The sequence below is a fragment of the Malaya genurostris genome, chromosome 3 (genome assembly GCF_030247185.1).
Source record: "Malaya genurostris strain Urasoe2022 chromosome 3, Malgen_1.1, whole genome shotgun sequence".
Classification (NCBI taxonomy): Eukaryota; Metazoa; Arthropoda; class Insecta; order Diptera; family Culicidae; genus Malaya; species Malaya genurostris.
In genome coordinates this window covers 251,838,942-251,863,242 of record NC_080572.1, presented here as the reverse complement: position 1 = coordinate 251,863,242, position 24,301 = coordinate 251,838,942, and the positions used below count along the sequence as shown (strand labels likewise).

General features: G+C 36.5%; 2 protein-coding genes across 2 annotated transcripts; both read right to left on the bottom strand.

Moving 5' to 3' along the window:
* Positions 1–3,959: 3,959 nt before the first annotated feature.
* LOC131436602 (uncharacterized) lies at positions 3,960–5,081 on the bottom strand. Its single transcript, XM_058605417.1, has 2 exons — positions 4,823–5,081; positions 3,960–4,747 (listed from the first exon to the last, which is right to left on the bottom strand). The coding sequence occupies exons 1-2, from the start codon at positions 5,012–5,014 to the stop codon at positions 4,565–4,567; spliced, it is 375 nt and encodes a 124-aa protein (XP_058461400.1). The 5' UTR covers positions 5,015–5,081; the 3' UTR covers positions 3,960–4,564.
* A 17,038-nt stretch (positions 5,082–22,119) lies between these two features.
* On the bottom strand, positions 22,120–23,425 carry LOC131434287 (uncharacterized). Its single transcript, XM_058600951.1, has 2 exons — positions 22,990–23,425; positions 22,120–22,823 (listed from the first exon to the last, which is right to left on the bottom strand). The coding sequence occupies exons 1-2, from the start codon at positions 23,423–23,425 to the stop codon at positions 22,120–22,122; spliced, it is 1,140 nt and encodes a 379-aa protein (XP_058456934.1).
* Between the last annotated feature and the right edge of the window lie 876 nt (positions 23,426–24,301).

Genomic DNA, 24,301 nt, shown 5'->3' with positions numbered 1-24,301 from the left:
TGAAACTTCATGAACAAAATGATGGATATAATGAAAATTTTCATGAAGATGTGTTACTGTTCATGATATCAATCGCTTTGATCATGAAATCATGACTTATTATTCATGATTAATGATGTCATGATTTTTAATCATGGTTGCGGTAATAGATTTGTCCTTGTAGTGTTTATTGTCTAATAAGCAGAGAAGACGTTTGGATATAGAACTGTGTCTACCACAGCTCAGATTGGCAGAAATGGTAAACGCGTATGCACAAATTGCATAAGACCGTGGGTTTGAATCCTGCCTCTGAAAACATGTTATCTTGGATTAGTTCACACTCACATCTCACCCGAGACGGTTTGCACATTTCACTGCTTACGGTCAGGAGAATAGAAACGAAGAACGATATAGCGATGTAAACAATTAAACGATTTCAAAACGAGCACGAACCTAATGAACGAAAAAATATATTCACTGTAGATTTCAAACAGTGTCGCATTTGATTTTTGCTTCAAGAAATTGAAACGTTGTTTAAGAAGCAAAGACACTTCGATCTAAAATTAGTGAATTTGGTTCAACTGAACACAACTAATTGTGTTGTATGCATCCAAATCTATGAGAAGTGCAAAGCATTTGAATTAACTGAACTATGCACTATGTAGAACATGCAAACATCAAGCACAACATACCACTCGAAAAAAACAATTTTTTTTAATCCAGTCCCAGAAAGTCGATTAAGATAACACTAAATCTCGACGTTTCATGCAATTCCGAGATCCAACAAATTTCCTTTTTTTTTTTTGTAACGATTTTGGTTGTTTTATAAATATTGAATCTGTTGAGGAAAATTCCATTGAAACAGTAGATAAATTGTTAAGAAAAGTTAGTATTCATTTTATGATATGATTACTTTTCAATATTGGAATGTAGAAATTAAAAACCTGTTTTAATCCACCTAGTGGTGTAATAACGCCTTTCTCATTTTCATCTTTCCTGTATATTACAGCAGAAATTCCCCGACTACAATTAAAAAAAGTTTCAGAAAATAGTTTTGATGATTTCCGTTGCATAATACTACTACATTGATACACAACATTTGAATTTAAGTTAGTGCAAATCTTTTCAATCATAAGTGAGAAAGTGAAGTGAGCTCGATTTTATCATATTTGATTATTATTGTCGGTACTTCCGGAACCGAAAGCTGGATATTAGCATAGTGACATTCGGTTCATTCAACCATACACTAACATGAACTACAAATTTATTTGCGGTTCTCTATGAGGATTTGAATTTTGGAAAAAAAATGTACCGGTAGTCGGACTTGGATAAAATTCAGCAAATCATTGGTTTATTTGGTTACAATCCAATGGTTTATTTGGTTACAGAGTCTCATGGTCGGCAAAATAGAGAAATTCACTAGACAATATAAAAAGGCAGCTTATGAACAGAGTATTTCTGAAATTGACGTTTTCATACTGAGTACCCTATCTCCGGAACCAGGGGTTGGATCCGAATGAAAATTGGGATATTCTTATGGCATCTTAAGAACTTCCATCTCCGAGAAAAGTGAGTGACATTATTTTCATATTTTTGGTGCATTATTTTCACGTATTTTCTGCATATATGTTTGAAAATGCTAGTTCCTAAGGGCTCCCTTGAGTATTGAATTGTTTCCATTGCACTATGGTCCGAAACGGGAAATTGGCGTGACAAAAATATTTTCACTATTATATATTAGTTTTTTGTTGTTGGTGTCTTCACAAAAGTTGTTTGTAATCAAATGGTTTTGATGAAAGAAGTTACTAGGGTGGTCCTCATTTAGATTGAAATCTGAAGTCTACCTTTCTTAATTCAACTCAAAAATGATTTTGTTGTGTAATAAAGTTCTAGGAAATTCAATTGCGAGCAACTTTGTTGAAAAAAGCACCTCTCTAGCTCTTCATTTTATCGAATTACATAAATTTTGCCGAGTAAAAGTAGGGTGGCTCCTGAAAAATCACTTTTTTTGTTCTAACTTTTTTTGTGAAACATTCTATCGAAAAGTTGTCTTTAGAGGAGTTGTTGAACTAATCATTGCGCAGAATTTGGCTCAACCAAGATTTTTCATACCAGCAACCAGTAAAAAGTTATGATTGTTTTTTCATCAAAAACTAGTCAAGCTTCAAATATCAATATTCATTATATGCTAAATCGAAAAAATGTATCCTATGCGGTTCCTAAAAGGTCATAATATAAGTAAAAATTTAAGAGAAAATTGGAAGGGTGTTATTTTTTTAACTTATTTAAATTAGTAAACTCAAAAACATTGCATAACTCTTAAATGCCTTAACGTATCAACATACTTTCTTCAGCAAAATAATAATATCCAAGCAGTTCTACAAATATTTTATACATAGTCGGTTCGAAAAATGAGACGCACAAAAACTACAGCCGAAAATAGATTGCAGATCAATTTTAATATATTTATTACCAAAATAACTATTTCAATTGAGTTTGAGCAACTGAGGATTAGAGATACTGTGTAATATGGTTATTCCGAACTAGTTGGCCATGATAAATCAATGAACAGAAATTTTCATGATCTCGATAACCATTCCAACAAGCTGGTGAAAGTTAGTAAATGGCAAATATTTTTATCCACATCGTGCCAAGACGCCTATGACACTGGCCCTTCTTTCTCATCCACTTGTGTGCCGAATAGCCTGTAAAAGCCGGAAAACGACGCACAATGAGTTTTGGTTCCAATAAATACATTCTACTCATTTTAGCAAACTAATAATTTTCTTGGGTTTCTGGAAGTGCTTTGACTTACACAATATCTATTTTCGGCTGTAGTTTTTGTGTGTCTCATTTCTCGAAAAAGCAATGTATGGAACATTTGTAGAACTGATTTGATACTATTATTTTGCTCAAGAAAGTATGTTGATACGTTTAGGCGTTTAAGAGTTATGCAATGTTTTTGATTTTTTGAGGGTATTTTTAAAACTAATTTAAATAAGTTAAAAAAATAACACCCTTCCAATTTTCTCTTAAATTTGTACTTATATTATAACTTTTTTGGCACCACACAGGATACATTTTTATCGATCTGGCATCTAATGAATATTGATATTTGAAGCTTAACTAGTTTTTGATGAAAAAATAATCATAACTTTTTACTGGTAGTTCATATGAAAAAGCTTGGTTGGGCCAAATTGTGCGCAATGATAAGTTCAACAACTCTTCTAAAGACAACTTTTCGATAGAACGTTTCACAAAAAAAGTTAGAACAAAAAAAGTGATTTTTGGGAGCCCTACTCGGGAAAATTAATGTAACTCGATCAAATAAAGAGCTACAGAAGTGATTTTTTCAACAAAGTTGCTCAAAATAAAATTTTCTACAACTTTATTGTACAACAAAATCGGTTTTGAGTTAAATTAAGAAAGTTAGATTTCAGATTTCAATCTAAATAAGGACCACCCTAGTTACTTTTTCCATCAAAAGAAGCGCCATTTGATTATAAAAAACTTTTGTGAAGACACCAACTACAAAAAACTAATATATAATAGTGAAAATATTTTTGTCACGCTAATTTTCTATTCCGACTACTGTGCATTGATTTTATAGACGAAAAACTTAAAACGCGTTTTTCTCAAAAGCTGATTTTGAAAGTCCGTGTCCATCGTCATTCAAAAACTGCTGAACCAATTTTTTCCAAATGCTACACACACTTTCTACATATAAAAAACCAGACCCCAACATTTTCCTTTTCGTTGCTTGTTACTTTGGGGAGGTTTTACAGCTACGAAATTCATAGAATCACTGAAAACATTTGTTCATGATTTTCAAAAATTTACATTATTTGGAAATTAGGTAACTTTTTCAAATAATATTTTTTACATTTCATAAATTGGACAGTATTTTATTTTGAACTTCAGTTAAAACATATCGAAAAATCAAAAATACATAAAAATAAATAAAAAGTTAACAAAAAAAATTCAACAATATTAAATTTATTACTTAGTCCTTATATCTACCTAATATACGGCAGAAGATACCAAATCAATCGGACCCACTGTTTCTATATATTCACTATATTATTGAAAATTTCCAAGAGTTTTCAGTTTTCCTTCTCAACAGTAAGGGTAGAGTTAAAATGGCAAACGGATGATGCAAATTGTTTCGTTTGGCCATAAATAACGCTTATATAAAATTTGAGCCAAATCAAAATATACAAAAAAAAATTAATTGCGGTGGAATTGCTCAGCTTCCTCTAAATCCGAGGCAACTGAGCGAGATTCACTCTGAGGCAAGGCTATATCCATATCGTGACAAATTCATTCATCTATCTTGATTGCACAAAGATTCCGGAGATATAGAGAAGAAATATATTGTGAAGCAGGACCGCTCAAAAATGTAAATTTACAACACACAACAAAATCGAATAACTTATGAACTATAACTATTCTAATTATTATTTACGCATTTGTATAATTAAGTCCGATCAAATAAAATTCGACACCCTGGTTGCTACGATCCTTGAATCCATGCGATCATTTATCCACCAGATTTGTGTGTTTACGCAATGAATCGAATACCTGATTAAGCACACATCATCGTTACCTGTGCATTACTTCCGAAGACGCGTTTCCCGCTGGACTCCGACACCATCAGCGACACTGTAATCGATCCCGTGGCACCCCGTATGATGTCGGCGGTCATGCCCCCGGTTCTCTTCAATTGGTCTACCTCGACCTTCACGTAGTCTATGTTCGTATTTCCCGGCTGCAAAAGAGCGAAAACATCGAATCAGAAATTGCTGAACCCACGGCCCGGCCCGGACCGATTCTGTTGGCTTACATTGTTGAAATTGAACGTCACTGGACTTTTCTGGCCCTTGAAGATCTTCTTGAAAAAACACGTTTTGTCCGCTGCCACGAAGGTCCCGAACTCCAGCAGCAACGGTTCGGCTCGCAAAATGTAGGATTCGGTTCGTGAGAATAAAATTGCTGCAAGCAAAAATGTAACACCGAAAACGCAATAATTAGCCATTATTGCTGGGGTCCCTTATTTTCGGGTTGGTCCTCTCCCGGGCAGTGGTCGCAACAGCACGCAACCGATGCTGTTTTATAGCGGTCGCTGGTGAATGGTAGCTTTCAATGAAGTATCTGTTTTTTTCCAATTTACTAAAAACAAGTAGCCGCTTTTGCATATTGATTGCATTGCCATTCTGTAGAAAGGGCGAGGTTTCGTTTAATTTGAAGAAATTACAGCAGAATCGACGACTGCCGAGAACTCTCGCACGCTGAATTATCAAGATTGCGTACAGCAACAATCTTATCATTAAATTTACAGTTACACGAGATTTCATTTCATCAGCAGGAACCGGTTCCCCCGCGGTCAAAAAATACGACGCGACAGGCTCGTGAAATCCAGTTCCCACGTTAGGACTGGACCTACTGCGCGTTGACCTGAAAATTTAGATGCGAAACGAAGAAAAACCGGAAGGCACTCGGTTCGGTTCGAAATTGCCAAAATCGTTTAGCTCGCTATCAGCCAAACAGGATAATTGGGATGCACAGCATTCAACATTTCAGACCACATCATCATCCGAATGCGAAATGTCACAACAGGTTCTTGGGGGCCGCATTTCACAACTATTCTCGGAGGCGACAACGGATGACCTCATTTCTTGCAGAGTGAGAATATTTTAGTTTTCGAGGGGAAAGGCATCATCAGCGTCGATTGACTGTGGCAGTAAATTAATTTGGGAATGGTGTGGTTATATAAATAAATTCAGCCGTCCAAGGTTTCGGAAGCGATGACAATTAATTTTTATCAATTAATTCCATCGTAAGCTTTATTTCGAACAAATTGGAATAATTTCAGGGAATATTAAAATCGCTCTAATCATGCACAGTTTCAAATGCACAGGTGGCAGTTGTTAAGATACGGCAATAAACTGAAATCACCTCTTGAATATCGTAATTTATATGCCATAATAAAGTGCTTCAAACCACTTCGATTTTAACATTTTCAATCAGGGTTTAAGTTTAGTACCTTTACAATCATCTTATTGGTGGAGTCATGATATTACTTAAACTTCTCGGTCAGATTATTAAGTAATCGATGGCAATGTCAGTAGCTTTGGCCTCAACAAACAATATTTAAACAAAATTACTATGAAAATATGTAATAGTTCAGTTATAGCAATGCGAAAGTTAGGAATGAATACACGATTCGTTTGCCTCAAAAGAGACAGCAGATCTCACACTAATCGATGGGTTCAATATAAAATGAATGGTGAATCTCAAATTAATTGGGTGTCGTTAGCCTATATGCCCAAATAAAGCAATGATTTCAGTCGGTGTTGAACAGTCGTTCGCACCGCACGCATATAGCTCTTGGCTCCTGGAAATTTTCTCTGGCTACCTAGAGTTTCAATGATTCAAGGTTTAAGTCTTTTTCAAGGTTACCTGAATCACTAACAGTCTTTTTAAAGACTAACAATTAGTCAGCCTTTCTCAAGGCTATACAAAGAGTGATATTAGAGTGATCAGTGAAATTAATCAGCCTTTTTTAAGGCTTGCTATTCAAAGAACTATTCTTCGAACTAATCAGTCTTTATTAAGACTACCTCAAAATCAGTCTTTACCAAGACTTTTCCAAACTAGGATTCTTATCGAAGACTAATTTAGCCTAGTTAATTTAATTTCAAATTTCATTCATTTCAAAAATGCCTGCGTCCAACCGGAAAGGCAACAAGCCTAAGGCTAAAAATAATTCAATACGGAATAAATCACAATCCGTTATTCAACATTTTTCTAATAACATTCACGATCTTATAGAATCTGAATGTAAAAATAAAAGACAACGGACGGAATTCCCTTTCGTTGATCCTATGCCGTCTAACGATATTTACGAGATTCTTCCTGAATCCGATTGTAGCGACATAGAAGAAAATTCTTCAAAAATTCCCAAAATGGACGCTTGTCGTTCTGGGAAGAAACAACAGTCTATGCCACCAGTGACGGGGATGATTTCCGACTTCAAAGCATTCCGTACTGAGCTTTCTACTTTTCTCCCGGAAGTAAAAGTCTCATTTCAAATCGGACGAAGAGGAGAATGTCGAGTCTTGGTTGATGGATTGGAAGATTACGAACGCCTTATTCGATATTTGTCCGAGAAACTTCATAAATTTATTCATATGATATAAAATCAGACAGACCCTTCAAGGCTGTCTTGAAAGGCTTATCAAATGATCAAAGTATTGGTGAAATTAAAAATGAACTGAAAGAATTGCTTGGTTTTGCCCCTTCCCAAGTAATACTTATGAAAAAAGAGCGAATGGTACTTCTAAACCACGCTCTGGAATTTCCCATGAACTTTACCTAATACACTTCAATCGAAGTGATGTAAACAATTTGAAAACTTTAGAAAAAGTACGTTACATTTCCCACATTAAAATTCATTGGGAACATTATAAACGGCATAATCGTATTGCAAACTTAACGCAATGTCGTCGTTGCCAAGGCTTCGGTCATGGAACCAAAAATTGTCATATGGATATACGGTGTTTGAATTGTGGTAAATCGCATTCGAAAGACGTTTGTCCAATGAATGAAACCCCTGATAAATTTTCATGTTCAAATTGCGATGGAAATCATAAATCCAATTATTTGAAATGTCCTGTCAGGGAAAAAATTTTAAACGCTCGTTCGCTTAGGCAACAAGTCAAATCAACGAGCCTAAATTTACAGAACATACCTGAAAATCAAAAAACCGTTACAAATGCCACGCCTAATTCTTCTAAGGCACTTATTTCTTCGAATTTAAAACAAAAAACAGGTAATTCGTCTTCCAATTCGTTTTCTAACGAAATCAATTTATTGACAGGTAGATCGACCTTGTCATAATCTTCTTCTAATGTCATTTATGCTAGTATGACAGGTAGAAATCTACCACATAATTCTTCTAATGTAAATAATCAAAACACGGGACCGCCTTGCATTTCATCTTCAAACGAGAACAATTTATTAATAGGTAGATCGGCCAAATCATCTTCTTCTAATGGCAGTCTACCTACAAATATCCCTTCAATGCTATTCGCTTCTTTAAATGAAGTTGATTTAGGCGATATAACAGAAAATAAAATGATCTACCTACAAGATCAACTTTTTCAAATGATCATCCGAATGAATTCGACTCCATCACTTTTTGAAGCATTTCAAATCGGATGGCAATTTGCAAATAATATTATAATGAATTTAAAATTTAACAGTATTGTTAAATAATTATTTGAATATTTTAAATTGGAATTCTCGATCTTTAAAATCGAGTGAAGATGAATTTTATAATTTTCTGAAAGTTCACAAAGTTCATATTGCCATTGTGACAGAAACTTTCCTTAAACCAAATGTCAAATTGAAAAGTAATCCACATTATGTGGTTCATCGATTTGACAGGTTTACTGGAATGGGTGGTGGAGTTGCCATTTTCGTCCAACGGCAAATTAATCATCGAATTTTACCTTCTTTCAATACTAAAGTTATTGAAAGCTTGGGAATCGAAGTTGAAACCATTCATGGAATTTATTTCATCGCTGGAGCATATTTGCCATTCCAATGCACCGGCGAACAATTAAATTTCTTTAAAGGCGATTTGCAAAAACTCACAAGATATCGACCGAAATTTTTCGTAATAGGGGACTTAAATGCTAAGCACGTCCAGTGGAATTGTAGGCAAAATAACAGTAATGGTAAAATACTTCATAATCAACTCTCAGCTGGTTTTTCACAGTTCTTCATCCCAGTAATCCGACTTGTTTCTCTTCCGTGAAAACCCCGTCTACAATTGTTTTGGTTCTAACAGATCAAAGTCACATTTGTAGTGAACCAATTACACATGCTGACTTTGACTCAGATCATCTTCCTGTAACATTCAGACTTTCCAACGAAGCTTTAATTAATCCAATTAGTTCTATATTCAACTATTATAGAGCTAATTGGTTGGATTACAGATCTCACATTGAAAATCATGTGGATAATGAAACTATTTTAGAAAATTCTGCGGACATCTACAAAGCAATTGATAATTTGAATCATTACATTATCGAAGCTAGAAATCTTTCAGTTCCGAATGCTCAAACTAAATTAAATTCTCCTATCATCGATGACAATCTTCAACTGCTCATTCGATTGAAGAATGTTCGTCGACGTCAATATCAACGTTCTCGTGATCCTGCTATGAAAAACAAATGAAAAAAAATGAACAAATTTAACCATATTCAAAACCTTTCTGGAAACTTTCTAAGGTTCTTAAGAAACCTCAGAAACCAATTCCTGCTCTCAAGGAAGGAAATCAAATATTTCTTACAAATGGCGAAAAAGCTCAAAAACTTGCTTAGCAGTTCGAGAGTGTCCACAATTTTAATTTGAACGTTGTGAGTCCTATTGAAATCTATCTCACTGAAATATGATAATATTTCAACTCAAGTGTTATTACAAGATGATATTATTGAGACGAATTTTGATGAAATTAAATCAATTATTAGGAAATGAGAATTCAATTTTTTTACCAGAGCAGTTTGAATTTCGTCATGAACATTCAACTACTCATCAACTTGTAAGAGTTACGAACATGAGAAAAGCAAATAAATCTTCTGGGTTATCCACTGGAGTGGCTCTTCTAGACATAGAAAAAGAATTCGACAGTGTTTGGCACAAAGGTTCAATAGCAAAAATGTCTTGTATCTTCAAATACAACTATATCACGTGTGATAAGAAGCTTCAAAGGAGCAAAGGAGTACCCGAAGGAAGAAAGGAAATTTTCGTAAAAATTGACCAAGAGACAGTAAAAGGGCCAGAACAGTAAAATGTGCAACAGTTCACGAACTGTCCAAACTTGTCAACTCAATTTTTGTGTAGAGTATCATGAAACGTGCTGAGCTACATGATTACAAGGTGTAAAAAGCCCCAAAGCGAAATGAATAGTAAAACATCACAGCGAAAACCCACGCCCGGAAACTGAACACGAAGTTTCCCCGGTGAACCACCAAATAGGGTAAAATAAACGACATCTGATCTAATTAGTTGAAGTTGCTACTCAGAATGTGTTGCATTGTGATAAATGACAAAACATACGCCAAGTGGTGCACATATTTTGTTATTAAGTCTCAGTTCGATATTCCGGAGGATGTTCGGAAAATAAAAATTATCGACATTTGCAAAAACGTTTCTGAGCTGGAAAGCGATTTGCGTTTGTGGCACAGGAAAGAGTGCAATGAAGAAGTACAAGAGATCAGATCTGTTTTGGCACGATCTGGTAACCTGCCACTGCGGTCGAAATGTGTTTTGGTCAATTTAGGGTCATATGATATGACCTCAACAAGTTCACAGAAAATTGAAACATCTTTTAAAATTCACATAGATTAAGCGTCGTCGTTCACGCAAATCTACAAGCAAGAGCATGTGCAAATGTGTAATTTGAAAATTACACGGCGTAAAATTCAATGAAATAAAAAATAAATTGTCGACAGCGACTGCGACTTGAATCGAAAATCATAGGATTACAAAGTACGTCCGTTAATCGACACACATCCCCTGTATCTTTTTTAATGTTATTGAATACTTAAATGCTACATCATTGAACTCCACGAAAGTCTGCTGAAAACCACTTCCTGACAAGTGCTGGACCATGCTTTAAGGTTTATAGAGTAAAGTGAACAATCAGCATAAACCTGCGTTAAATCTTTTTCGAAATGATTCAAAATTCAAGAAAAATGTTGAACCCGCTTTACGATCAACATTAAGCTTCTTCCGATGGACCGTAATGAATAAACTGATTTGATAATATTATTCTTGAATATGTGAGTGTGTCATATTGGTTATGAATGCAATCAGTAAGATTTTTTTAGATTTTAATTATGAGTTTGAAGCTTTTTCTGAATGTAAAAACTGATGTAAAATGTAAAAGCAGATTTGATTTTTATCGTGAATGTATGGATAAACATAAGAATTTCAATTAATCACCTTTCAAAAAACGCGGCGTTCTGCAAAAGTCTCCATAATTTATAAAAATCAATTTTTGTGATTCATCGTCATTCTTGTATAAATCTATCAGGTGTACAACTTTGCTTCCGCCGTTTTTACCAAAACTAAAAGCTTTGTTGCGAAAAAGTGCTTACAGATGTATTATTCAAAGTATTGTCTGTTGCTAGCGACAACTTTCTCCCATCTTTCCGGCAATTTTCGGATCCCGGCTTGAAAAAAGGAGTCCTCTTTTGATGCTATCCACGAACCAATCGATTTTCCAACTCTTCGAAGGATTGAAAATGTTGATCTGCCAGGCCGTGTGCCATCGAACGGAATAGGTGGAAGTCAGAAGTGACGACATCTGGGGAATACGGCGGGTGGGGCAAGACCAGGTATTTTTTGACCATAAAAATAAACATAAAAGATGGAGCACCCTGTAATTTATGTTCGAAAAATTTTTCTCATTTTTATTCAAGTTTCAATAGAAACGAGTTATGAATTTTTAAAACAAATTGGTTTTCTAAAAAATAAAAAATAAACGATTTTTTGATCCACCCTATCATAAAAATGGTCACCTAACAGCAAAATAAAGAAATACGGGCGTAATACTTGTCGATACAGAACAGTTTGTGAGATATCGTATATATTTTTTCTCGAATGGAATACCTGTATTTTTAACACAAACAAACACACAAGTCCATCTTCACTTTCTGCTTAGCCGTCAGAAGCTGATTTGAGATCATCAAATAGATGATAACGCTGATGTACCCCATAAGCAGTAAAAGAAAATCTCAAATCAGTGTCTGACGACAAGAGCAGAAAGTGAAGATAGACTTGTGATGCGATGTCTGTTTGTTTTCTGATGGATAAGTTTCCATAGAGATAGGACTATAATTGAATGCTGTGGAGGCCAAGTAACGCGAAGCATGCTCGGTTTTCATTACATAGTTGCATACGCATGTCATTTTTCCAATCTGTATTTCTTGCCCGTTACTGTATTTTTAGAGGCACAGCCGATTACAAGAAATATGATTACCGAAAAACTAAATTTGTCACGGCTGCTACCACACACTAGTGGAGATCCATTAAATAGATGCATGAAACTATCGTGTGTACCCCGTAGATAGGGAAATAGATAAAAACAAAAGTTTCGAATCAGTATCGTGCGGCAAAGTAGATGGGAGAAATAGACTCGTGATCATTGTATATGTTTCAGTTGAATTTGTTTCCGTCAATACGGGACTGTAAGTGAATACCGTGGTGGTTAAGTACAGCAAAGCATGCTCAGTTTCGTCTAGCCAATTGGACTTTCTCTTAAAGTGTTTTCATATGCAGGGTAGTTTAATTGGTAAAATAATTTCCCCGATAAGAAGTTAGCTACGGATTCGAGTCCTGTCTCTGCGGTAACATTTTCGCGGTTTTCATTACATAATTGTGTTCATATGTCAATTTTCCAATCTATTTTCCTCGTTAGATACTGATCATATTAAAACTAGCTCTAGACGTCTTAACAAAGACTGAAAACGAATCGTTTCAGAATTGTGTTAGAGATGTTGAGTGGGTTCCAGAGTGAGTTGATAGTTTTTCCTTACACACTCGTAGAATAGTCATCGGTTTGAGGAATGGCAGTGATTTTGTACAATATACCGACGTTTTCCAAACCAAACGCTTTGGTAGACTCCGCAACTTCGATTACTTATTCAAAAAAAATGAAAAACCTCTTCATAATCCACCTAGCAGTATGATTCGAACTTGATCTATAATAATAACCTTCAAACGAGTTTGAGCTTGTGGAAGTCGATTCAGCTATCTCCGAGAAAATTGATTGCATTCTTCAGATGCACACACATACATACAATTGAACGATTGAGTAAAAAGGTGTACTTTTGAAAACAAGCATTTTGAAAATTTTCAAACTCAACACTCGAATATAAGATTTTCGACAAAATTTACCTTTTAATTATGTATTTTTATTTTATTCACAGTTAACCTACATCATAGATAGTTTCAGATATTTTCAAATACCTACAGTAAGACTTTATTTTATTTCGTTTAATAAAATTGAATTGAACAAAACGTGTTCATGGCAGAATGAAACAATTTCTTTTCTCTTTATTAAAACGAATTGCTTTTCTCAACTATATTTGTTTATACCAGATTACTTATTTATTACAGGAATCAGTATGAAAAAAATCTAACAGCAAATAAAAAAATACCAGCAAAAAATAATGAACTTGTAAAATCATACTGGCCCATGCTAGTGCTGCACACGATTCTCTAGATGTTCAATAAATTAGCAGCACAAAAAAACGCACATTTACTAAAGACTCCCATTAGCATTGAAATATTTTCATTCACCATCTAAATGAGCGAGACATCAACTAAATGATTGCTGGTGAAAGAAGCGAGCCTGTTTAATGGAAAACTTTTATGCAACATTATAATAAGTCCTTAAGCATTCTAACATTTGAAGTGGGCGCCCAAGTTTCCACTCTAGCGAATAGAGAGCCGATGCAAGATTCCTTTCAGCAACCTTGTAAACACCTCCATGAGCCCCCGAGTGTGGCAGAGCTGGTGCAGGAGGACTCTTTTGAGTCGTCGAGAGCTAAAAAGCATCCGAGCCCAAAGGGGAAGAGTAATTAGTAGATGGATTTCGGAGGATTCCAGCAGCAGCAGCTGTGAAACAAAGCCGTACGGCGCAAAGGCTGGGCGGTTCCGTAGAATAGAGTACTCGAAGCGAAACAAACAACGACGTCTGCACACAAAACACTTTTTCAAACAGGCAAACATAGAGTTTGAGCGGAAAAAAGCCGTTCCATAGCCTTCCGGTTGCAGGACGTGGAAAATGCGGATTCCAACGGACGAGAACATCAAGCATGCAGACTCTTTCACCGCCTCGAACAGGACATTCGAGTACCGGGCAGTTCTTCAAGTGGAAGCAAGAGCAATTTTTTCGTATGTTTACATTGTATTGAAGCTGCAAATTACTTGGCATTGAAATCATCATACAAGCATCCCGTCATCATGGATTACCATCTCAGGCAGTCACCACTGGAAAAGCGAACTTTTCATGACAACAACAAAAAAAAATCTACCCATTCGAGGATGCACTTCTTCAATCGCACCGCCAGCGAAACCCCTTTTCTTCTTCCAATCCGAGCCTTCTATTCATTTTTTTTCCTTCAATGGGTTTTTTCGCACGTCCTGTTTCAATGCAATACTCCACCACCCACTCAAGTCCACTCGGCCGTAGAAGCAGAAACCGGAGGAGTAGGGGTAAACCAGGAGAAAGACGTCAAGGAAAAGCCTTTCGCTTTTATTTTTAACCGTCACCCAACGAAACCATCCTTGAAGCACTTTTGAAAATTACATGCACGACAGCAAAACAGAGGGGAAGCAACGAAATGGAACAACAAGAAATACACAAGTATAGGACAACGGCAGAACATATACGAACAAAAAAAAAATGGATTCCTCATCAAGTATGAAAAAACACCCGTACTTGAAAGATGAAAAGCTAGAAGGAAATGTAAATCCGGTGAGCTGATGAAAATCAAAGTCAAGAACACGAAGTCTTCTGTCAAGCAAGACCTGACGAAATGGGAGCGGGTGGGGTGGATTCCTGGCAAAGCGATGCGACGCTGTCTGCAGGCTTTGAATTAGATGCCTACGATGCATCGCTGCCAGATAATTTTAGTATCGTTCCACTATTCTGAGCTGTTTCCGTTGCTTCTAATGTTGCCAATGATTTTAGAGTGTTTATTGTTTTTTTTGCAGTTTTGATTATTCACAGATACTATTAGTTTAATTCCTCTAATGGAGCTCTTATTGTTGATACTGATTCTAATGTTTTCGAGTTTTTTACTGTTTTTACTGTTTTTTCTGTTTTTACTGTTTTTAGTGTTTTTACTGTTTTTACTGTTTTTACTGTTTTTACTGTTTTTACTGTTTTTACTGTTTTTACTGTTTTTACTGTTTTTACTGTTTTTACTGTTTTTACTGTTTTTACTGTTTTTACTGTTTTTACTGCTTTTGCTGTTTTTACTGTTTTTAATGTTTTTACTATTTTTACTGTTTTTACTGTTTTTACTGTTTTTACTGTTTTTACTGTTTTTACTGTTTTTACTGTTTTTACTGCTTTTACTGTTTTTACTGTTTTTACTGTTTTTGCTGTTTTTACTGTTTTTACTGTTTTTACTGTTTTTACTGTTTTTACTGTTTTTACAGTTTTTACTGTTTTTACTGTTTTTACTGTTTTTATAGTTTTTACTGTTTTTACTGTTTTTACTGTTTTTACTGTTTTTACTGTTTTTACTGTTTTTACTGTTTTTACTGTTTTTACTGTTTTTACTGTTTTTACTGTTTTTACTGTTTTTACTGTTTTTACTGTTTTTACTGTTTTTACTGTTTTTACTGTTTTTACTGTTTTTACTGTTTTTACTGTTTTTACTGTTTTTACTGTTTTTACTGTTTTTACTGTTTTCACTGTTTTTACTGTTTTTACTGTTTTTACTGTTTTCACTGTTTTTACTGTTTTTCTGCTGCTACTGTTTTGACAAATTTATTTCGAGACAAAATTTCAAAATTTAAAAAAAATATAAACCATGGAATTTTGAGATTTTCATAACAGATTTTTTTATTTCAAATGTTTTAGTAATGCATGAAACATCTCGATTTAGTTTTATCCGGAATAGTTTTTTTTAATTAAAAATTTTTAATTCTACAGAGTTGACCTAACTTTTTTAACGAAATCTCATCAGATTTCGATGTTTCATGCATTTTTAATAATAATAAAAAATAAAATTGCTTTAAAAATTTTCACAAATCATACCCGCATCATATCTTTGAAAATTTGCAAAAAAAAAGTTGGCTCAAACGTGAAATTCGCATAAAATATGAAACAAATTCGAAAATTCGCTCAAAAAAGTCGTGTTGAATAAAAGAAAGAGAGACTTCCATGTAAATCATTCTGCCAATTGAGCTATTTCAGATACGATAAATCACAACTCAGAAGGCAACCGGATTAAGTAGAATTCTCGATGCGTGGTACAACTTTCAGTTTTACTTCTGTGATTTCATTCCGCACTGGAATAGCAATCAAGTGATTCTCTTATCTAGCCACTCTTCCATCCTCCCGCAGGGTAATGATATGTGAGATTTTTATGGCCTCTTTTGCCTTCGTTTATACTGGTTCTATTGTTTATCTGGCCTACAATTCTTTACTGTCGTTAGGGTTGTACAAACATTACGAAAAGATATGTGATCTTTATTCAATCATGAATGTACACACTTAATTTCGTTCGGTAATTCTTGCCTCTTTTGACGAGTTTTCAACAGCCGAACTACCGAATATTTCCATTCTACTAATATATCAGCACAAATGAACATTTGTTGACAGCAGTACCTCAAGGTACCGCAGTGATAAAACGTGAATTTTACCGATAAAATCACCTACCGAGATTTGAACAGCTGAGGTCGGTAATCCAATTTAAGTGTGTACGCATGTAGAGCTCCGAAATGAAACATCGAATACCTTTACCTTTACTGGTTTTTTATAATTGCTTTGAATGATTATACTCCTTATGTTCATTTCAATGCTTTATTCTGTTGGTATTCTTCTCTTTCTCATGATTAATAGCTACTTTGTTATCTATGTTTAATTTCATTGAATTTTTAGCTCTCATTTTTTATATTTTTACTATTTTTATTGCTTCTACACTATGTTGTTTTCGTTGAATACATTTTCACTGTTCTATTGTTTAAATTGTTGAAATGATTTTTTCTGAATTTGGATGTTCTACTTGTTGTTTAACATTTACAGTCTTACGATTTCCATTAATATTGTTGCTTAAATTTCGACATTGAATTTATCACTTTAAGGGCTGAGGACAGTACCGTAAGTGGTAGGTTTTTTGCTATTTTCCGTTTCAAATTAAATTTTCTTGAAAACGGTGCAGAATATAGAAAAACCCACCAGACAATGTCTTCGAAATTTAGTTGAGAATATTCTGTGAAATTTTCAGAATGATTCATTGAGTTTAGCGGTCGTGTTGTATTTTGTTCTAACTGAAAAACTGCTGAAAATTGAAACGCTCGGAAATGCATGCCTCTACTTGTTCATCGAATATCTCGGCTTTGAAGGCTTGTATCATAAATCTACCGTGACAAAGTCTAGATAATTTAGTTTAGATGCGATTAGTACTTAAAAACATATATGTTATCGCGATAAAAATAAAGTCTTGTATTTTTCTGTGAAACAAAGTCAGTTTCAATGCATCCGCCATTTTTTTCGCTTTGGTTTCCTGATGGCATTCTGAAAAAGGAGAGAGAAACAAAATTGGATCGACAAGGCTGCCAAACACACAGACGTTTCATTGTATATAAACACATTTTTTGTTTCGCATTCAATTTTTGTGAAAGTTGAATATTTTTCCATTGTTCATTGGAATCCATGTAATGTCCAACCCATACGAAAGATTAATGTGATAAAACTTCTCATCAAAATAATAAAATGTATGCTGGCAACCCGGTACAGTTTGATCATATACGAGAGAGTACAAGAGAAACACGATGCGCAGAGGGAATTGAGCGAGCCAAGTGGTCGATTTAAAACTCAACATGCGACCCTCTGTCCTCAGACCTTAATTAAATCATTTTGTGGCAGTGGTACTCAGTTCATATGACTCACTTTAATTGAATGGTCTGCTTTTGCTGATTTATCACAAACTTTTGAATTTCTACTGATTTTACTTTTTGTCTTTCTCACATAGAAAGGCTATGCAATCACTGTGAAGACCGACTTTTTAACCGAGACCCGGAGGGCCGAATATCATATACCGTTCGACAAAGCTCGACGAACTGAACAAATGTCTGTGTGTGTATATGTGTGTGTATGTGTGTGTATGTGTGTGTATGAATGTAACAAAAATATGCACTTACTTTTTTCGGAGACGGCTGAACCGATTTTCATAAACTTAGATTCAAATAAAAGGTATAATGGTGCCATAGCCTACTATTAAATTTCATTCAGATCCGACTTCCGGTTCCAGAGTTACATGGTAATATGTGAAAATTAGAGAAAAAGTGTGCACACAATTTTCTCTAAAACGGCTCAACCGATTTTCACAAACTAAGATTTAAATAAAAGTTATAGTGTCCTAAAAATTCCTAGAACATTTTATCCGTATCTGACTTCTGGTTCCGGAACTAAAGGGTGATAAGTGGAAAATTTCATTAGTATTTTTTCACGAAAGATGGTCAAAAACAGGTTCAAATCCTATAAAACTGTCTGATAATTTCATCTAGTTTTCAGAGCTTGTTAGTTTGTAGGTATAAAAACTTAATTCGGCACTACTGGTCCCCCCTTTTACTGTCCCGGAAGCACCGAAAGTGGTGAAGAAAAACTCCAAAAATAGAACTCACTTCGATTTCTCTTCGATACTTGAACCGATTTTCACAAATCATAATTTGAATTGAAGCTCATATTATCTTTAAAGCTACTGTGAAATTTCATCCGAATCCGACTACCGGTTCCGCAGTTACAGGGCGATGAGTGTCAAAGTTTTCAAATCGCCATATAGATTGACAATATGTACAGCATCGAAAGAAGAAGAAAACACGACACGAACGATGTGTGCTTTGTTCTATTTCGTACACGTTATAAATAAATCGAAACGGTTACGGATGTCTGCTACTGGTGTGTGATATTGGTAAAAGACCGTTTGATAAATAGTATTGTATGATTTGTGGAGTTTGTTAGATAACAAACTTCCCTATGTCTATTCAATGAACAGTTGTTTTAGCTAATTCTACAGTAATAATTAAGATGTTATGAGTAATATGAGAAAGGCATCATTACACCACTAGGTGGATTAAAACAGATTTTTTATTCTGTGTTGAAACTGCTGCTTTATAAATTGAAAAGAATACCAGTTTTACTGACATCTAAAATCTGACTGATTTTATGATTCTTAATCTTTTATTTTTTTCTAAAACTTTTGCATTATTTACTATTTTTACCAATATTTTTTTGTTTGAGTCCAGATAACTTGTTTCATTAATTTCAATGATTTCACAATTAATATAGTTATTTGTCAGGTTTAGTCTGTGTCTGATTTAAGATATGCTTTCAGTCAATTTGAATCTGATGGTCCAATTATTTTTTGTTGTTTTCACAGTGTTACTGTCGTTAAGCTTTTTTCTTCTGTCGTAACCATTCCCAACGATTATTAGATACTGTTTATCGTTTTTTATTTATCGCTCTTTTACTATCCATTAAATTGGTTCCATTGTTTCTATTGTATCTATACGTTTTGTTCGTGCTTTATGAATAATACGATCATATTTAAATTTCACAGCTCAATCTTCAATCTTTGAATCTGAAAGCACTGCATTCTTCCCGGAACTCGAGTGCAATCCTTTCCCTATTGGGGATAAGCAATCTGCACTTGGTGACGTCCACGTACTCAGTTGCTTTCAAGGACGAAACGTGAAGGGTAGAAACTTTATGCAAAGAGGTACATGCAAGGAGGCGTCACTAAAGAAGAGATGGTAGCTGGTAATGAGAATTTATAAAACCCATGCGACACTGAACAAAAAAAAAGAATCCTAGTAAAAGTCTGTCTCACGACAGCAAAAAAACAAACCTTCGTACATGCTTACTTGCATAAGACAAGGAAGGCAGGTTGGATTTTCAAAGCTTCAAGAAGTTCACTGAACACCAACAGCCCGAAGGAAAAAAAAACAATAGAACCCCTTTCGATGTCGCCGTTGAAAAAACCAGAAAGAGAGCGTGGTCCGTCGGAACAAATGACGAAAAAATTGAAAATCACGAACGTGCCGGAATTCCGTATGATGATTTCACTCGTACTCCCCCGTCCCGTGTGGCGGAATCACGGTAAGGTCGGTTTCAAATAGTCGAACTAAGCTGGCTGGCTTGTTGGAGTGGTTTGGGGCGCGTAGATGCAATTCAGACGTCGTCATCGCCGTCATCCTCTGAGTAATCTTCTCATGTCACACAATACTCCACAACTCATGCAGCACTCGAGCGTGAGGGCTGAGAGGGATTTTCCTGGCTTTCGACAGCGATGAGTGGCACACCGGAGAAGATGAACACTTGAGCCTGTGGCATTTTGCCGTAAGAGGGTAGAATCCTTGAGAAGGTTTTTCAAAAATTGCACGTATTTGTTACATTGGATGGTCTTGGGATGTCACGTTCCGTTCGATACTCTCTACAAGTCATGTTCGCGAGATTGCGGACCTCAAGTTAGCTGGCCGGCTTCGAATAACAAAACCCGAAATTGGATACTTAGATATGAAAAATTGAACATCGAATTCCGAGTGCAAAACATGCCCGAATCGATGCAAAGGTCAACGTTTTTCAATCGAGCAGACATCGAAAAATAGATTGCGTTATGTGATAAGAAAGTTTTGAAGGAAACATTCCGAGCTACTACCCCCGAGTTCCCGCTAGCCCAGAACTGTAGCCGTTGAACGAAACCTAAACGGCAAACCTGCTACTGGTTCGGGCCGCTAGCAGGCGGAAACAACACGTTGAAAATCGATTCCGGGACTACGTCTGTGCCAGCTGCTCGTTGAAATTTCTGATCGTTCCCGTTTTTCACGACGACGGTTGAAGTTGATGGGTTTCGGGAAACAAAAAATCAGGTCACTCGCAGAGCAACTCAACACTTCGGAGACGGCAGCCAGTTGGAAAACCGGAATGGCATTTCACACAATCCTGAAAAACAGACTCGACGACCCCGTGTGACTCGCATAACTGCATAACTTTACACCTAGTGTCACTCCACTCCGCTGCCACAATGCCCGTGCACTTCCAACCGACCGATCTGTGCCGCGGTGCGAGAAAAAGTTGAATACTTTCCCGCCCGATTTGAGCTCACCAGTCTGTCCCGGCCAGCCCCCTTCCACCTGTTTGAGATAGAGGAAGAGCGCATAAACGCATTTAGACGTCAAAAAGTTAGTTTCCGGAGGGAAAATTCAGTTTCCGGTCGTTATTTCATTTTATTCTACAATTTTCATGTTACTTTTTTTCTACGTAAACGGTTGTCACTTTGCGACGGCTAGATTCTGCTCTCTGTTCGTGGATGAATGGTTCAGCGTGGAATATTCCTAGAAACGATTTCAAGTCCGTTGATAAGTTTTATATGCTCACGTGAAGATATTTATTTTTAATAAAAAAATATCAAGTAGGCACTGGTTTGATTTCGAATTCGATTCGTGTTTCATGACGTGCGCTGCCCATACTAGCATATCAGTCCCATATCGATTTTCATCAATTTTGAGTTAGCTTGAGGAATGAAATCTATCCTCAATATACTCTTAAAAATTGCAATAAAAATTGAGGGTTTGTTCAGTAAAATGTGAAAAAATATCAACTCATGTCTGTCCCATATGCAAAATACGCATATCAGTCCCATTCAGTGCAAATTACAATAATTTCATTTGTTGCAATATTCGAATAGTAAAGGTGTATTACCGATATTTCAAGTAATAATACCATGATTTAGCATTAGGTTGAACAATAAATCAAAAAAATCGGAAATAAAATTTTAATCGTCTTTTTCAAGACATGCCGACATGGGACTGATATGCAAGTATGGGCAGTGCGCTGGATGGAGAAAAACCAAGGTGATCATCACGCAACATCCTCCCTTGCTGGAATTTCTATACTATCTAAAACTGCAAAATCATCAATCGTAAAAGGATAATTCAACGTTTTGTACCTTTAAGTTTCACAATGAATAGTTTTTCAAACAGATTTTTTCAATCAAAATAAACTGATTTGCGCATTGTTGATGAAACTTTTCAAGCTCTAGAAATCGACTAAATTTTGGAATTGTATTTTTTTATGGAATAATACAGATGAGTTGTCAAAATAAAGGTTTTTCATTGCAGTTCATGGAAAAATTATCAAACTATATTTGGGAGATTTCTGGAAACATCTCAATCCATTTTATATGCTTCAATGAATTGAGGAACCCTTTTTGTTCAGGCATACAATCTTAAATATGTGCTAGTGTTTTTGGGGTTGGTGTGGAGGGAGCGCTGTTGTTCTTTGGTGCAGATGTCTTCTTATCATGTTTTTCTTACTTACTTACTTACTTAAGGCTCCTGCGCACCCCGAGTGGTGCAAAGGGCCGACTTGAAAGATCTCCATCCTGGGCGATTGCCCGCCATCGCCTTAACCTGTTGCCAGGTTAGATTGCTGTCGACTTCTTTTATTTCTTTACAGAGGCTACGCCGCCATGAGCCTCTGGGTCTGCCTCTGCTGCGATGTCCTGCTGGGTTCCAGTCTAATGCTTGTCTGCAGTCGTTTCCGCTCCTACGTAAGGTGTGGCCGACCCATCTCCACTTTCGTTCCCGAATTTCAGTTGCTATCGGTTTCTGGTGGCACCGGCGATGGAGCTCGGTGTTTGAGATCCAGTTATGGGGCCACCAGGCTCGAATTATGTTCCGCAGGCACCCATTGATAAACACCTGCAGCCGTTGAGTGTTCTCCACTGATACACACCATGTTTCGCTAGCGTATAGCAGTACAGATTTCACATTAGAGTTAAATATTCGGATTTTGGTGCGTTCACTTATCTGCCTGTTTTTCCAGATGTTTCTTAAACTCGCAAAGGCAGCCCTTGCCTTCTTGATCCTTGCACCTATGTCAATCTTGGTACCGCCGTCTGACGCCATTTGGCTGCCAAGATATTGGAAGCTTTCAACATTCTCCACTGATTGCCCTGCTACTGTAAAGGTGGAAGGGGTCACCGTGTTCACATCCAACGATTTGGTTTTGTTGACATTGATTTCTAAGCCTGCCGATGAGGAGCGTTCGGCAAGGTGGTCAAGCTAATTCTGCATGTCAGAGCGCCGTTGAGCTAGGAGTGCAACGTCATCAGCCAATTCGAGGTCGTTCAGGTGCTCCATAGTTATGGGATGCCATAGCAACCCACGGTTTGGTTCACGGTCAATCGCACCTACCAGGATCTCGTCGATTACAATGAGGAACAGTAGCGGTGATAGAATACTCGTACATCCTTGCCTCCCTCACGCCAGCTACGACCCGGATGGGTTCAGACAAGACTCCGTTTTGCAGAACTCTGCATGAGAAGGCCTCGTACTGCGCTTCGATGAGGGCGATGATTTTCTCAGGTACACCCTTGCTTCTCAGGGCGTCGCACATATTTTCGTGATTGAGACGGTCGAAAGCTTTTTCGTAGTCAATGAAAACCAAATAAAGGGACTCTTGGAATTCATTGACTTGCTTCAGGATGATACGGAGCGTGACAATATGGTCCGCATAGGATCTTCCGGCACGGAATCCAGCCTGCTGTCGTCGGAGAGTCGCATCGATCTTCTCCTGGATCCGGGATAGGATCACTTTGCATAGAACTTTTAGAACGGCCCACAGCAACATAATGCCTCGCCAATTATCGCATATAGTCAGGTCGCCCTTTTTGGGCACCTTTACTAAGATACCCTGCATCCAGTCGACCGGAAAAGTTGCTGTGTCCCATATTTTACGAAATAAATTGTGCAACAGTTGAGCGGGGGCCTGCTTTGAGCATCCCGGCTGATATGCGATCGACCCCTGGGGCTTTGTTCGATTTCATGCTTTGAATGGCCGTTTGTATCTCCAGCAATGACGGAGCCTCGGTATTCACGCGTGTGATACGCCTGACCCTAGGTGGGTCATGCCGAGGTGATGGTGGCCTGGCTGGCACTTGCAAAAGTTGTTCGAATTGCTCGAACCAGCGTTTAAGTTGATCAGTTGGGTCGGTTAGCAGTTGACCAATCGCGTCTTTCACAGGCATAAAATAAGCTGTTATTTTCAGACATTTTGTTGATAATTTCATAAACTGTTTCGAGTTTGTTTGTATCATTACATAATTTTTATTCTAATTTAGCTATTGGTTGAACTCATGGACGTAGCTGGGATCAGAACTAAGTCTTAAAAGGGGCCTTTATTAAATTGAAACTCCAATTTTCTTTATGAAATGATAAATAAGTTTCATGTATGAAAGGTCACGACAAGCAAGAATGTCTCGAACTGGTATATTGGATAGTTTACCTTGGGTACGCAAAGAATTTATTAGTTGAGATCTGACATCACGATACTCCACGCATGTCCAAACGACATGATCAATATCCCGATAACCTTCTCCGCAAGCACAATGATTAGTCTCGGAGAGCCCAATTCGAAGGAGATGTGCATCTAACGTGTAGTGATTGGACATGAGTCTGGACATCACACGAATGAAATCCCTACTCACATCCAGTCCCCTGAACCATG